Genomic DNA, 17104 nt, shown 5'->3' with positions numbered 1-17104 from the left:
GCATGTAGCGATTCATTCTACAAGACCACCTCCTAGCTCCAGAGGCCAGCGGTGCTCAAACGAGTATGGTTTGTGAAATAATGGCTTTTTTCCCCCTTTCTTTTAGAAATTGAAAATGTATTTTTTCTGTACGATATGTCATGATCATGAATTTCTCTCCTTCATCTCCTTCTAGATCCTCCCCCACCTCCCCATCTATTCAACCCCACATAAAAACAATAAAAAACAAAGGAACCAAATTTGAACAAAACAAGCAAACAAAAAGAAAAAAACATGAAAAGCACACACACAAACACACCCATACACAGAGAGAGATATCCATAAAGCATACAATCACGAACCATAATCTTAAGCAAAAGACCAGTAAGTTTAAAAAATGAGCGGAGAACGTATTGTGAGACAAAACTATCTCTAAAGCACAGCTAAGTTTGCTTCTGCTGGGCATGGAGGACGCATTTCAGTATGGTTCGTATGCTAAGACTCGGCTGGAGAAAACTGATTTTTCTTTTGTGAGCAGCTATCAATTGGAGACAGCTTCTGTTAGGGACAGGGGCTTGTGTCCACTTCCCCGTCTGCCTTAGACTCTTTAGGCCCTGAGTATGCCGCCGCCATCTCTGTGAGTTCCTATGCGCCTCGCTCGCTCTTACCGTGTCTAGAAGGTCTTGTTTCCTTGGTGTCTTTGTTCCCCCTTGGCTCTTATCACCTTAATGCTTCCTCTTCAGCAAAGTTCCCTCCTGATCCCTGAGAAGAGGGATTTCATGGGGATATCCCATTTAGAACACCACATTCTGCTGCGCCCCAGTGTCTGCACTCTGTGCGCTGGCACCCAGTTCGCGAGCTTCAGGCAAGGGGGCTGGAGGTTAAAATACACAGACACACACAGACAGAGAGACATGGGTCATCCTTGAATTCCCCAAGAATGCCCTCTTTATTGTGTTCAGGGGCAGCTTATATAGAGATAGCCATGCCCCAGCCAAATCCACCAGAAACCACTCTCCTGCCATCAGGAACTCCTGAAGGTCTCGTGCTCAGAGCAGCTGCAGGCACTCAGATCAGAGAATTACAAGAAATTCAGGATCTGGGGTCTCACTGCTCCCAACATCTCCCCCCTAAATTTTTTATAAAACAGAAGACCCTCCTGTCCACACAGCCTTTTGGTCTCTACTGCACCTAGATTCACTTTGGCCAGCACTCTATTGAACCTGTACTCAGGAGAGAGTGACCGCATCTCCTCAGGAGAACACTGGCTTTTAGGGAACACAAGAGAGCAACTTAAGTCTGTAAGACCGGTAGATTCAAGTATCCCAGAGACTGTTGGTTCCTTATACTATTTCCCACACAGCCTCTTCCCCTCAAGTGAACAGAGGTGTGTGACCATTTCAGACTCGGGACTTTTAGGAGTGGCTTTGCCATGACCCCAGGAGCAGTCAAAAACCACTTCTCCTTCAGCAGTCCCCTAAATAACATACCCCAGCTGCCATACCTCCGTGGCACATTCATTCTTGTCAGCTGAGTGCATGGAATTACAATCTGGTGTGCTAACTGTAACATTTCAAGGGTTATTCAAGTAACCATTGAGTTGTTTCACCACATAAGAGGCATTAGCAATATTAACAGATGTCATACAAATGAAATAATGAACAAGACATTTGTTGTACCAGCCATAGGTCCACCTGCTCCTACAATAGGGCAGTCTGTTGATTTAAATTCGCTCTGCGGCAGACTCTTCGGAGTGCAGAGCCTAAAACTGCCACTGCCTTCTCCTTATGGGGTCTGTGCTCCAGCTTGTCTCAGCTCCAGCACTTGTTGTTGCGTTTGCCGATACTCTTGGCACTGCTGTGGCATCTGCCAGGCTAGGCACCGACTGGGCTGAGGCAATGTGCCTTCCACCACAGCCACCTAGCAAAGCTCTGCTCCAGCTGCCTTCTAGCCCCAGCTGCATTCGTTCTGGGTCCAAACTGGTGCAGGGAGTGGAGTGGAACTCAGAGAAGCAGGCTTGCTGCTCTGCAACCACTGAAGGGGGCCCCACTTAAACAATCTTTTAGGGAATTTGGGTGTTGTCAGTCTGTCTGGCTACTTTCTGCTGAGCCTGAGCGGGACGCTGCATTCTGAGGAGTATTTACTACAATTTACTGCCATTTTCCAGCCAAGGACAACCCTGTTCGTTTACCCCTCTTTCTTGGTTGACTTCCACTTGCTGCCAAACCGAGCGAAGGACGTCAGGATTCACACATATACCCCAATCCACCCTCACTTTCTGAGGTTGACCTCTCAGCGTTCCCTAGTTTCCGATATCTCGGCTGGCACCTCCAATTGCCGCGCACCGTGCCCCCGTGTCTGTGCTCTGTGCGCTTGAACCCAGTTACCAAGCTTCGGGCAAGGGAGCTGGAGGTTAAAATACCCAGACAGAGAGACAGAGACACAGGTCATCCTTGAGTTCCCCAAGAATGCCCTCTTTATTGTGTTCAGGGGCAGCTTATATAGAGATAGCCATGCCCCAGCCAAACCCACCAGAAACCACTCTCCTGCCATCAGGAACTCCTGGAGCTCTCGTGCTCAGAGCAGCTGTAGGCACTCAGATCAGAGGAAAACAAGAAATTCAGGATCTGGGGTCTCACTGCTCCCCACAGCATTCCAAGTCACTCACTCTCGGTTCACAGCCCAGTTACGGGTCTCTGTATTTGTTCCATTCTACCTCAGCTGGAAGTTTCCCTGATGAGGGCTGAGTGAGTCACTGATCTATGGGTGCAGCAGAATGTGGTTAGGGTTCCATCTCACAGAGTCGGCCTAAATCCAATCAGATAGTGGTTGCTGACTGCTATAAACTTTCTACCACTCTTGTACCGGTTTTATGTACGGATAGCAGAGCAGGGTGCTCAGTACAGCCATACCCTAGAGGTGCAATGCACACAAAACCCCGGCTAGAAAAGCAGGTATGCTGTGCCGTAGTGCCTGCCCATCCTGGGGTGAAGCCCTTCAGACACCACTGTCTCTTTCTCTCTCCCACCGTATCAACTCTATGAATTTGTTTCCCTTAGAGCAGAAGCCTGAGACCCAGAAGAATTCAGTCAAGAAACATGTGGCTGAATGTGTGGCTGTAGAGCTAGGGACAGGCATTCCATCCTTCTGAGGATCTGTTTCAGGGGATGGAGCCTGTCAAGGAGAAGACAAATGGGAAGTTCACTCAGACAATTACTAGATTACTAGACATTTTAAACTTCATTCTACTGTTCCATAAATTAAGGCAATCCTGTTTCACAACTTTTGGAGCCCTGTATATAAACCTTGAACATGTTGCTTGTTTCTTAGTCCTCTGTTAAAAAAAGAAAAAAAAAATAGTAATTACCCTCTGATAGCTTATGTGCTTCAGATACCAAATCAAAGCAATTGATGTTTTCAAAGTAGAGGGGAAAATTTGTTTTTCAAGCACTTTATTCCAAGGGTGTGGCTGTGATACTTTAGACAGATTGAGAACTTTTGGCACTGTCCACTTGTATATTCTGAAGAAACTTCTTGATGAGTATCTGCCACTCAAAATCTCACCTTTAAATTACTTGATAAGTTTGGGTCCTATATTTTGTTAAAAGTGTGAACAATCTAAATGTACAGTAGCTTCCAGGAAGGGATTTATCATTTGCATTGTTTTAAATCTATCCAGTGAGTCCTGAGAAAGTTGACAGTGGAGCAGCTACTGGATGGAGAATGACGAGATGGCGTGGGACAGCAACGAGGAGAGCGTATAAACAGAACATCTGCTCTCGTTAGCTGTGAGAAGGTCAGCCTGGTCACTCCACGAGTGAGAGGTCATAGACAGTGGCCATGTTCTATATGAATCCACTTACGTGAAACACTGTGTAGGCAAAATCGTGCAGACAGGAGGTCAATTAGTGGTTGCCAGGGGCAGGGAATCTGAGCACTATAGGATGGAGTGTCTTTGTGGGATGATGAAATGTTCTGGAACTGGTTGGTGGTGAGAACCGTGGATATGCTAAAACAGCCATGGAGGCACTTTGCTGCATTCTGTCTTGATTTTGTGGAGCAGAAGAAAGCTCCACAGACATTTTTTATTGAGCTACATATTTTTTATCCTCCCCCTTCCTTCCTCCCCTTCTACCCTCTCCTGTGACCCCCAAGCTCCCAATTTACTCAAGAGATCTTTTTCTCCTTCCTATGTAGATCTATATATGTCTCTCTTAGGGTCCTCATTGTTGTCTAGGTTCTCTGGGATTGTGAATTGTGGGCTGATTTTTCTTTGCTTTATGTCTAAAAGCCACTTATGAATGAATACATATTATATTTGACTTTCTGGGTCTGGGTTACCTCACTCAATATGATTTTTTTCTAGATTCATTCATTTGCTTACAAATTTCAAGATGCCATTTTTGTTGTTTTGTTTTTTTTGAGACAGATTTCTCTGTAGCTTTGCAGCTTGTCCTGGAACTAGCTCTTGTAGACCAGGCTGGCCTAAAACTCACAGAGATCCACCTGTCTCTGCTTTCTGAGTGCTGGGATTAAAGGCATGCGCTACCGTTACCTGGCTTAAAATGTCATTATTTTTTTCTGCTGTGTAGTCCTTCGTTGTGTAAATGTACTACATTTTCTTTATTCATTCTTTGGTCGAGGGGCTTTTAGGTTGTTTCCAGGTTCTGGCTGTTACAATTAATGCTGTTGTGAACATAACTGAGCACGTGTCATTGTGGTACGACTGAGTATCCTTTGGGTAGATTCCCAAAAGTGTTTTTGCTGGGTCTTGAGGTAGATTGTTTCTTAATTTTCTAAGAAATTACCATACTGATTTCCAAAGCGACTGTACAAGTTTTCCCTTCTTCCCTTCTTTCCTTCTTTCCTTCTTTCCTTCCTTCCTTCCTTTCCTCTCTCCCTCCCTTCTTCCTCTTCTCCTTTGCTTCCTTCTTGTTGTAGAAGACTGTTTTTCTTAGCCCTTCCTTCCGTCCTTCCTTCCTTCCTTCCTTCCCTCCCTCCCTCCCTCCCTCCCTCCCTCCCTCCCTCCCTCTTTTTTTGTTCCTTTCTTTCATCTGTGTTTGAGTGTTTGCCAGCAAGTCCTCATACCACCTGCATGCAGTGCCTACTCAGGACACAAGAGGGCGCATATAGCTAGAACCGGATTTACAAATAATTCTCAGCCTCCATGTGGCTGCTGGGAATTGAACCTCAGTCCTTTAGAAGAACAGTCAATGCTCTTAAGCATAGAACCATCACTAGATCTCCAGCCTACCAATTTTTAATGCTGTGCAGTTTGGGGATAGGTGGTTATTACTCAGATCAATTCCTCATCAGTTTTAGGGTCTGGACACATGGGTAGTGCTCATGAGTGAAGGTCATTTGTTTCTCTGAGCTCAGTCCTGGACCATCCACGACTAGTCTCCAAGAACCCACACATGCTGCACGAAAGACCCAGCGAAAGAGGGAAAGGCTGTAAGGTTCCATCTGCAGTTGATTTTCCACACACTTAGAGATAAGCCAATCAGAATCCATTCAAAGAGAAGTAGGGAAGGGGTAGTCCGCAGCCTTGTGGGAATGTACGGGGTCCCATGCCGTGTGAAAGCTGGGTAATTACAAGATGAGTCATGTCAGCAGGAAACAAAGGCATGGAGGATCCCACCAATGGAGGAGGCTGGAGCTGGGCCTGGTGGGAGGGGCCTAGTGGGACAGAACTCAGGGTGTGGGTGGGCAGGCTGGGAAAAATATGCTAATGTTTAGCCTCATCCGTAGCTCATTCCCTTGTTGCTAATTGTAGCCTTCCTGCTCTCTCATCACAGTAAACTTTGCCTGCGTGGGCCGGGAGATTAATTGCCTTCCTCGGTTATGTGGTTTCGAGATTTTAGCCTACCTCCATCTCCTTCCATTATCAAGGATTCGGCTCTCTGGAGAGTCACACAGCTCTCTTCTGACCTCAGACCCTTCCAGAGGGGGATGGAAATGCCAAAATGTAGATGCCAAGTTCCTTGATACAAATCATAGAGGCCCATTGATAATTGTTTTGTAATTTGGACTTTGTGAACAATTTATGTCTTTTCATGAAACAGGGCAATTAGCACCAAAAGGGTCCTGCTTCCAAAAAGGCTTAATGGCATTTTTTGAGATAAAAAAAGAAATGTATCTGTAGGTTTAGCTGTGAGTTCTAGACTTGACTCTGGAAAGTGGCTATAGCAACAGCCCTGGAGAGCCTAAGAGCCCAGGGGGCATTTAGATGTGTCTGTTGCGTCTAAGAAGGAACATGGGTACACAGCCTCCTGAGCTGTGTTCATTGAGACCTGACGACTGCAGAGGAGCAGTGGCGGTGTGGTCTAGAACTCTCCAGCGACCTCTGCTCCTGGGCCACGCTGACTATGGGCCGGAGAGCTGGACATGCATCCTGTCTGCCGTGACTGCTCTCCCGGACTCCTAAGAAAGGAGCAGGAATCACAGTGGATCATTCAAGAGCCGACCCAAGATTCATCCTCATGAAGTTGTGTACGTGGCCGGCCCTCCAGGCTGGGCCGTCATGACCAGTGCCACCATGCATATTCATAAGGTTTCCGGTGAAGATGGTTTCCATTTCCCTGTGCTTATACATAAAGGTTTCTTAGCTGTACCGTGTGATAAATCTGTTACGCTACTTGAGGGGCAGCCAAGGTGCTTCCCACAGGGGCTGGCTGCGGCATTTCGCATTCTTAGTTCTTGGCGCTTAAAGACTTTACAATGAACTTGTTATTGTAGCTCTCTCTGCTCGTGGGTGTGAAGTGCTGGCTCACTGTGGCGTTAGCTTGCAGTTCCCTGATGATTAAATACCATTTACCAGCTCTTTATCTTCTTAGCGCCTATTTGTAGATCTTTGGGAAAACAGAGAAAAATATTTTTTGTGTGAGTTTTTTTTTTTTAATTTGAGCTATTTGCCCTTTTGCTATTTTAAAAGTTTTGCAGTTTCTGGATAGAAGGCCTTGTCTTTATCTTTCTGGGCCATTGCGTTACCTAGTTGCTTTCTGACTTGGGATGTTGGTAGACCATGATAAATGTGTTAAGTTGAGAATATCATGAAACTAAAAACTCATTTCATGTATCCCCCCCCACACACACCCTTACCAACACCATGGTTTAGGCTAGGATGCATCTTCCATGTTCTGAACACTTACTTCAGCCCACAGATAGGTGTGGCCATTGGTCAGGAAGCTTCCATGTTCTGAACACTTACTTCAGCCCACAGATAGGTGTGGCCATCGGCCAGGAAGCCCGCACTGTGCACATTGTGATAGAGTGCTGTGTGGCTCATGGAATGTACTTAGCGCCATGCTGAAAAGGAGGCAAGAACAGGCATGTGGGGGTAGCTTTGCAGCACAGTGCAGTTGAAAACATGCTAAGTCACAGTGGGGTCAAGTCTACCTTCTACCAGGCTGAGAAATCCATAGACCAGTGCTTACCTAACTGCTCTGGGACCTGAGAAGTTGAGGGATGTCAACCAAAGAAGCCAAGTTGTGTTGGCTCAGCCTTGGCAGCATTGGTCCTTAGGTGGTGAAGGATTAGAAAGGAGGTGAGTCCCTCATGGTGGTGATGATGTGGTAGAGAAGCTGTGTCCTGCTCTGCATCCAGGAAGCAGGGACCAAAGGGGCTGGCATCCTTATCTCCTCTCAAGGACACACCTCTACTGATACAAATTCCTTCTAGGAGGTGAAGCATCACCTGTAAAGGTTCCACCACCTTCTAGTAGTGCCACATGCTGGAGACAAAATCCTAAGTGCACGGGCCTCTGGGGATAGTGAGGTCCAGAGTCTGCTTTCTTCCCTCCTGCCTCTTCCTTCCTTCTTTGTGCGTGTGTGTTTCTGTGTATTGTGTCTGTGTCTATATGTGGTACACGTCTGTGTAGACTATGTCTGTGAGTGTATCCATCTCTGTGTGTGTCGGGAGAATAGAGGTGGTCATGTAGAGCACACACACACACACACACGAATGGCTCTCATGTAGCCTCAGATTTGATGTGTGGACAGCAATGACCCCTAACTTCCGATGCTACCACCTCTAACTCTCAAATGCTGGGATTATAGGCGTGGGCCACCACACCTGAGCCGACTTCACTCTTTTGCTCCATGGTTTGTTTGAATGTCTGGTGTTGGAAACACGATCCTATCCCACTGAACTGTCCTGGTCCAAATTTCAGAGTAAATGAAATCTATTATCTGACCTTTTTGTTTTTTCTAATTTCGTAGTTTTAGATTACTTTCTACAGATTTCCACTGGGTAGTATTTCTTAAAATTTTCCTGGACTTTAATTCTTTTATTAGAAATGATCTGAAAATAGGTACAAATGCTGGGTGTTGAAAAGCCTTAACTGTGGGTTCTGCAAACAAACATACCTGCAATGACCCAATGACTTTGTGGTTCCTGTCCCACTGCGATGAACGCTAAAGTCCTCTTACTATTTATGGCTGAACTTGGACTTGGGCCGGGTCACCCTGGGCATCCTCTGCATATTCACGGGATTCTGGATTGTGTACTTTGTGTGATCTGGTGGCAGATTTGTCTTCGTGGAACCGTCACTGTTTATTAGATTCCTGTCCCTGTTTCCCTATGAATGGCTACAAACACACTCAGGTGTGAGTGTGGCACCCACGGCTGAGCCAGGGTGAAAGCTCTCTCAGCAGCACCTGGCACTGGCTTTCCTTGGAGGGCATGAGCTGCTCCTAGAGGGCATGCCTGGACTTTCTTTTGACATAAAGATCACATAACATGAACCATCCCAAAAATGATGTTTCAGAGTGGAGAATTATCCTCCCCGGAGTAGTGGAACCTACATTGTAGAACTCATTCCTAAAAGCAAACATGGTAACTTTATAAAATTTCATTAATTCCTCTGGTACCGCTATTCATATAACCAGTTCAGGAATGCTGGGAAATTCCAGGAGAAGAGTCAGGTATCTGTAACAGTCCAGGATGGTTCTATAGTGATATTTTATTTGTGCTTTCATAAATAAACCTTGCCTGAAGATTGGAGTGCAGAACTAAGCTATTAGAGGCCAGGGAGTGACGGCACACACCTTTAATCCCAGGACTCAAGGCCACCCTTGCTTGTTTCTGGGGAGCACCATGAGGAATGTCTCCTGACTCAGCAGAATGTGACCTCTGGGGAGGAGATGGTTGGCACATGGGGGCAGAAGGCAGTCCCAGAGGCAGGGGCTTGGTTCTATGCCTGACAATCTCTGTATAAAGGAAGTGCCCACATCCACTGTCTCCCATCATGCCAACTGCTCAGTTCACAATGCCTGTCGAGCAGGATGCCAGGGTCAAAACAGGGCAAAAAAAAAAAGTCACTCCGGAGGTGACGTGTTTCCAATTACAGAAGTTCAGTCCATCATCATCATGGCAGGAAACATGAGGGTATGCTGACAGGCATGGTGCTGGAGCTCAGAATCTTACATCTTGACGGGCAACAGGAAGTCAACTGACAATCACACTGAGTGAAGCCTGAGAAAAGAGACCTCAAAGCCCGCCCCACTGTGGCACACTTCCTCCATCAAGACCTCACCTCCTAATAGTGTCCCTCGCTTTGAGTGCCATTTTCTTTCAAACCACCACACATGGCCTTTGTTTGCAGGGGTGGGAGGGACTGGGGGCTATTCTCTTATGAGCAGTGGTCCTATTGCATCAGGGTCCTGCCCTCATGACCTCATAAGACTTCTCTGAGCTCATTTAAAATCCTGTTTCTAAAGTCAACTACACCGGAGTTTAGGGAATCAGTGTGTGGACTTGGAGAACACACATAATTCCATGAATAACATGGACTGGGGGAAGAGATCTTAAGCTTCCTAGGGTCCTGGAAACAATAGCAACAAGGGCAGAAGCAGGGCCAAGCACTGTGAATTCCAGAACAATCACAGCCACTTAAGAGTGAGGGAAGAGAGTATAATTAAACAAATACTTGGTCCATTTCCTCTCAGTGAGTGATACATTGCCAGGGTAACGAGGGAGGTTTGGATATATCCCAGCTACTGAAGAAAACAGAGCCGTGTGACCTCATTTGTATTGGTAGATGCTGTCTTCAGGGAGGACAGCTCTGTGATATCAAATGCCTCTACAGAGGCACAGAGTTCAGTGCGAGCGAGAGTTGGCAGCTAATTGCATCCCTTGGCACAGAGACACAAAGCAATGAGCCAGAGGAAGCAAATCTCCTGGGACTTGTAAAGACATAGGCAGCATGCCTTCCTCAGCCCTGAAAAGAGGGTGGTGGTGACCAGATGTAAAAGCACAGCAGGCAGACTCAGTGGAGCCTCTGTACCCCAGGCTACCTGCCTAGGAGCACAGCAGGGTCCAGCTCTTTCTACACTCCTAGCCACGGGGCACACAATGGCTGCTAGCTCATCCTTCACTTCAGATTAGCAATCCCCTGGTCCTCTGTGGGTCTTAGTTCCCAGCTGAAGAGACAGTTTAACCCAGCTGTCAAAAGCACATCTCCATCGCTGTGAGCATGGCTAGGTGCTAGCACCAGGTGGGTGCCCTGAGCTTCTCTGCTCATGTACCCAGGCATGAGTGAGGGAGCTGGGTTGCCTTCAGATCCAGTCAAGAGGCACCTGCACATAGAAACGGCTGCTGTGGGGAGACACTGACAGGAAGCTCTCAGTCTACATATCTCCTCCTTTCCCAAGTAGCCAGGTAGCCCTGAACTCTACAGACCCAGCCTCTTCCTGCTCTGCCTGTGACATGGAGTCTGGGTCTGGGCATGAGGATTTCAGCAGCAAAGGCCAAAATGATCCCTGAAAAACCTACAGAATCTCTTCACATTTTGTTTCTGTTTCGAAGCAACAATTTCCCACCATCTAGCTGAGTCACCTGATGAGTGACGTCCCAATTTCAAGGTTGGTTCATGACATTAAGAGTTGCTCAGTGGTTAAGAGCACATCCCACTCTTCCAGAGGACCCAGGTTTGATTCCCAGCTCCTACATGGCTGCTCCTAATCGTCTCCAACTGCAGTTTCAGGGATCTGGCACCATTTCTGGCCTATGCAAGCATTGCATTGAATGCACAAAGTACATAGACACAGATGCTAGCAAAATACCTAACATAAAATAATTTTTTTAAAAAAAAATTAGCTCAATGATAGTAAAACAGAATGGCTTAGAATTTTCGAGAACTCACAGGGATGGGATTCATTGTTTTATAGACGATAAAACCAACAAGTAGAGTCCAAGCTGATGTAACACCCCTGTTCCACCACGGGTCCTAGGGCAGGGCTGACACAGTAGAGGGCCTTGTACAGGGAGGCGCGATCAGTAGCCCTGTACTGCCCTTCAGAGCCTTTCAGTGGCAGTGCACCAAACAGCCTGCACTGCCAATGACCACATGGACCCACACAGCCAGAACTCCTCCCCTGCCTCGTGGATATCATGCATTGCTTTAGCCAGTGGACAATGACCACACAGAACTACCCGGCCAGAACTCCTTCCCTGCCTCATGGATATTATGCATTGCTCTAGCCAGAGGACTGTGTGCTAAAACGCCAGTGTTCTCACTGAGAGCAGAAGCGCAGAGGAAGCAGGCATGTCCAGTCAGCAAGTAAGCATGTCATTTGTTCTTGGCCAGTGGAGCAGTATGTCCATGTAGGAAGCTAGACAAAACAACCCATAAGGCACTGTGCAGTCCACATGGGAAACGGCTAGTGTGAAGTCTAAGGCTGTTGCTATGGTGACACGAAAGGGAAGGTGTGCAGTGAGGGTCCTGTGGCTCAAGAGAAGGATAACTGTCGAGTCACACTCCGTCCTGCTGGGTACCTCCTAAATACTGTGGGATTCACTCACACTTGGGCCACTGCCTTAGAAGTCATGGGCAGGGTAGATGAGGATACACTGGAGGAATAGGACGTGGATGGAAAATGTGAGCTGATCAGCATCCTCGTGAATTCGACCTGAGATGTGTGTAGCGCTAGCCTGCTGCGGTTGCATGATGGGTGTGTCTCGAGACACAGGAGATATGAGCTCCCATGGCTACTTCTGGCCATGGGCAAACACCTAGAATGTCAGAAACACAGGGCAGGTTGTGGCTCAGCATTAGAAAGATAAGCAGTAGCGCTGGGTATAGGGTGGGGAAGGGTGAGCACTGTCATAGGAATTTGGGGGGTATTGGAGAGACTTTCTTTATCTTAAAGTCTCCCACAGATGTCAGGCACTGAAATTGTTGGGTTAGTCCAGGAGGAATTGTTTGCCTCAGGGAGAATTGGTGGTTATATATAGGGACAGAAAGGCAGACAGGGAGGAGAGGGCCTCCAGCTCTCATTTGACCGGTTGGGGCTGGTTCCTCACTTTGTCTCGCCACAATTTTGTTTTGTCTGACTCCCTCACAGCCCAGAATTCCTGGGGTCTGCATGTAGTCCAGATGGCTGTAGTTCCTGTTGCTGGAATATTCTGGGCTTACCCCATCAGGCTCACTGGCACGATTCCCAAGAGGCCAGTGAGACAGGACGATGGCTGTCTGTGGCTCTGCCATGGCTTCTGAAGACAATTGACAAAGGAGCAGAGAAAATCCCCACCTAAGCCCCCGTGATAAGGTGCAGCCAGGGTCCTGACTCACTGTGAAGTCGTCAGACACCAAGCATGTCTGTAAGGAAGTCTCTCAACGCTCTTTGTCACCCGTGTCTAACAGGACAACCCAGGATGACCAAGTGAGCAAAGGCCCTTGGGGCTCAGAACCATACAATGCTTCCCGAGCAGTACCAGTGGCCATAGGTGAGGGAAGGGCCCTGAGAAAGGAGGGTGTGCTGAGCATCCCCATGGGTCCACTGCTAACTAGTGACAAACATTTTATAGAGGGTGTTGGGGTGGTGAGGGTAGAAGGACTGGGCTGTGCCATCTACTTGGAATTGAGTTCATCTCTGTGGCATTCTTGTGCTCGGTACCTAGAACAATTTTCTGACCCAAAGTGGACCACCCAAGTTGAAAAAGATTGAGAAATATCCCCTAATTAGGAAGAGATTATTTGATGACCCACTATTTCTGGAGACTGGAGGGTGAGTGTAAGTGGGGTCAAGGTCCAGTGGGTGGGGTCCCTGTCCAGTGGGTGGGTCCTTGCCCAGCGGGCAAGTCCAGCACTTTTCTTTAAGGAGACCCTGGGCTACCAGTGAGAGGCAACAGCATGTCTCTTTCCTTTGGAGTGCTCAGTGGCACTGGCAGATAGCTCAGGGGGTTGGAGCTGACTGAGAACTCCTGGCAGCGAGTAAAGGGAGCTGCAGTACTGTACAGATAGGAGCTTCCACCAAGGGAAAGGCCCAGACAGAGTGGAATAAGAATACGTGGACATGAGGATGACGACAGTGGCTGCTGTCACTGCTGGGCTCCTGCTTTCTTGTCCAAACCAGTTTTGCAGCTTGCAGCTTGAGGGTCTGGAAGCCACCTCGCTGTCCTGTGCACTCACCTCCTCCCTCTGAAACTGGAATGGCCCCTCATAATGAGAGTCAAATGTTCAGCACTGTTAGTCTCTTATCTCTGCTCCATACACAGTAGGCACTAACGCATCCCAGCTGCATGCAGTCCTGGACAGTCGCCTTCTTCAATGCTGATGGCAGAGAGCAGATAAAGACTCTGATCAGACTTGGTCCAGCCTGGGTAAGAGCTCTTCTGTGCCCTTCTGAAGAAGCCTGGTGATGACCCGGAGAGGGGTCGCTGAGAAGGGCCCCAGTTTTCAGTTCTTCCAGTCTGACTCCGGCAGGTTCAGTTCCCCTGCTCACTGTTTTCCCCGGGAGCAGAGCCACAGGCAGATGGTGGTTGCTCCACTCACATCTTCCCCTTGTCAGAGGTCCATCCTCCCTCTGAGCACCAGGTGGAAGGCAGTTCCTCCTCCACACTGTTGCTTCATGGAAAAGCCAGCACCTGCCTGCCTGGTCCTACCCATGTGGAATCCTGCTGTGGGTGCCTGTGTCAATTTGTAACTGCATATTATTGTGTTATGGGATTGGGACCACGTCTTGGTCATATTTACTCTTTTCATACAACGAGGCCAACAGGTGTCTTAGGAGGAGCCAGTGGAGAACATAACAGGTTCCCAAGCATCTGCTCTGTTGGCAGCAGCTTGGAAAGCTGCCTTAGAGGGTTGGTGAACCAACAGGGCTGTGAAGTCAGGAAAGCTAGGACTCTGGAATGGGCCACCCTAAGTTATACAGCATCCTATAGAAACCTATAAACCCCTTTTCTGGTCTGTGTCTTCAGGGAGCACTTCATAGAGTTTGTCTCTTGATCTGGCTATAAAATGGGTTGTGGGGTCTCTCCATTCAGGTAGATGAGATGGAGCTATGGTGTGATCTTGCCCCAGCAGGGGACACTTTCAAACAAAGCAGTCTATGCTGGTTAAGTGGGCCAGTAATGAGGAGCTGATATTCTTACAGTGGGCTGGTTGATGAGTCCCTGTGGGAAGGGATCTGCCTCAGTCATGGGAACAGCAATGACTTCCCATGGGCCCCTATTAGGGCTGGATACCTCTGAACCAGAGGGAGTGCTGTGGTGGTTATTCTGACTGGCCAGGGCATACGATGGTCAAACAAATGCCAGACAACATGCTCTGTCAAAGTGCTTTCTAGACATAATTAACATTTAATTATTAGCCTTTAAAGAAAGATTATACTCCCACATGTGAGTGGACCTTAGCGGATCAGCTGAGGGGACCTACAGAAAAGACAGAGGTTCCCCTAGAAGAGGCTGGGCCAACACTGAAACTATAGCTTTGTTGGTAGAGGATGTGCTTCACACCAATGAAACTATGGTTCCATTCCTGGCACATCATAATCCAGGCATGGTCCCACACTTTGATATCCCAATACTTGAGGCGTGGAAGCAAGGGGGTGGCCAGAAATTCGTGGTCATCTTTGGCTAGACAGAGGATTAAAAGGCAGCTGGAATGGAAGTCACACCCAAGTTTGCAGCCTGATGTCTTTTGGAATTCATACTTAAAATGTCCACAACTTTGTTTCAGACTGCAGGTGTCCACTATAGACCTCAAGGGGACCGAGCTCTGTAATCAGTGGACAGTTGTTTGAATGACCTCTCTTCTCTCTACCACCTGTGGGCTCTGCTTCTCAGCACAGCCTCACATAGAGCCAGTAGGGCCTGCTATACAGATGTTCTACATGGCCTTGTCACCTGCCGCTGCCCACCTTTCCTGCAGCTCTATCTTCTCCTCCGCAACGGGAGTAGAAAATGACCCATGATGTTCTAAAACTCTCTTAGACATTGGTATCCTCTGCCAGCCCTTCCTCTTGGAAGCAAACCTCATGACAAACCATGATGCGATTTCAAAGCACACTGTACGATATAAAATTTATTATAAAATTTCAGCAAATATAAATATCTAGGCACCTATTTGGAAGGCCTAGGTGGGGACATCAGAAATAAGCACCAATAATGACAGAGAGGTACAGGGGTAGGTTGGAGGGTTGCCATGAGTCCTTCCATTTGAAGGTCGTTAGCCTCTGCTCTTAGCTCAGAAGCAAAATTACAGAATGGATTTTAAAACCACTCAACACACAAACCACAGCCTGGGGTTTAACACTAACAGCACATCAGTGACTTGGCTGGCATCGGTTACTGGGGACCCTGATGTTCCAGGGACACCTATATTTTTCTGTAACCCACGCTTCTGATTCCTCCTTTAAAACAGAACAGCACTGAGAAATGGGTTGAAACAGTAACTCATTGTAAATAACCAAGAAAGAAAACAAAATATCAAAGTTGCTCCTCCAGGGCAAGGTCTGGAAGTACAGAAAGCACCTTAGTGGGGATTTTGTTCTCCCATTTCCAAGTATGCAAAGTCCTAAGTCAGAGGCCCCAGCAGGTACCTGCTCTAGGGGCCACTAGGGTAGGAGAGAGCTATCTCACACCTGCCCCTCAGTGTCCACAAGCCTTTCACAATGACAGTGGAGCCCCCGAGGTTGGAGGGAGGCCAGTGTGCTGGATGGCAGATGCTCTGAACCCTTTCCTGATTCTTACCCTTCTCTTTTTGGAAATACATCCAGCATTTGCTGTTAGTGCTGCCTGTCTTTGGCATTTGGTTTGGCTGAATGCCAACACGCGGAACGGCTGCTTCCTGCGCACCATAGCACAGGCCCCCTCCTGTCCATATGCAGGAGGTCACCCAGCGAGACCCCACTTTCCCACCTAACAGAAGATCAGAACATGCCCTTTGTGAGTGCAAGTGTGTGCTCCCATACTCAGAAACACATTGATGCACCCTGGGTCAGAAGCCCAACAATCTGTCTCCTTCCAGCTCCTGTCTTCCTGGATGCATCTCAATGCACACTGCACAGCTGTCTGGTCTGGCCTCTCTCTGCTGCTCTCAGGGGGCATCTTCTTGCTGCCGGGACCGGTCCTAGCTCACAGGTTGGATCTGGAGCAGGTGTTGCAGCACTGCTTGCTGTAGAACCTGTGACTGCACATGCCATGGTGAGGTACAAGGTAACACCAGTGGAAGAGGTCTTGGCAGAAGGTGTCTAGAAACGAGAACACTGTGTGTTAGCCTGAGGCTCCTATGGGCAGCCCTGGACTCTGCCAGCCATCTCTGGTAAACAGAGAAATGTGAGTTTGTTATGGCCAAGGAGGAGCTCCCCTCCAGACTGTTTGGGCTAAACTCTTGATCCCCATTTGGTGGTGATGTTATGGAAGGCTGTGGAACCTTAGGAAGTTGAAAAGGGTGCTGTTAGGGGTGGGTCTTGAAGTTGTATAGACTGACCCTCACTTGCTTTCCCTTTGCTGCTTTCTGACTATGGATGGATACAATGTGGCAAGCTCATATTTCTGCCACCATTTTCCTGATCCCTGCTGGATATAATGTGTTAAGCTGCTCACATTCCTGCCACTTTTCCCTCAACCCTGCTGGATACAATGTAGCAAGCTTCTCACACTCTCACCACTATTTCGCTGACCCCTGCTACCAGGACTGTACCCCTTGGAAATATAAGCCAAAGAAAACCCCAAGCTTCCTAAGATACTTCCTGTCAGGAATTTGGTCATAGCAATGAGACGGTAACTATCTTGAGGGGTAAATGGGGTCCGTGGGACTGTTGTTTCCATAAAGTCCTTCCTGCAAAACTGGGGTCTTCTGGCTCTAAATATGCTAGCGAGACTCCTTGCCGAGGAAGGA

At 47.9% G+C, this 17104-nt stretch overlaps 1 protein-coding gene across 1 annotated transcript in view; it reads right to left on the bottom strand.

The window, feature by feature from the left end:
* Positions 1-15347: 15347 nt before the first annotated feature.
* Adamts16 (ADAM metallopeptidase with thrombospondin type 1 motif 16) overlaps positions 15348-17104 on the bottom strand; it is a 91484-nt gene continuing 89727 nt past the window's right edge. Inside the window, exon 23 of the mRNA XM_050144738.1 lies at positions 15348-16454. Within this exon, the coding sequence (XP_050000695.1) occupies positions 16339-16454 (116 nt within the window). The 3' untranslated portion in view covers positions 15348-16338. The remainder of the gene's footprint in view (positions 16455-17104) is intronic.

Source organism: Alexandromys fortis, unplaced genomic scaffold (genome assembly GCF_014885135.2).
Source record: "Alexandromys fortis isolate MF-2015 unplaced genomic scaffold, M_Fortis_MF-2015_v1.1 scaffold_52, whole genome shotgun sequence".
Classification (NCBI taxonomy): domain Eukaryota; kingdom Metazoa; phylum Chordata; class Mammalia; order Rodentia; family Cricetidae; genus Alexandromys; species Alexandromys fortis.
The sequence above is the reverse complement of the archived record's forward strand: the minus strand, read 5'-3'. Positions and strand labels throughout refer to the sequence as shown.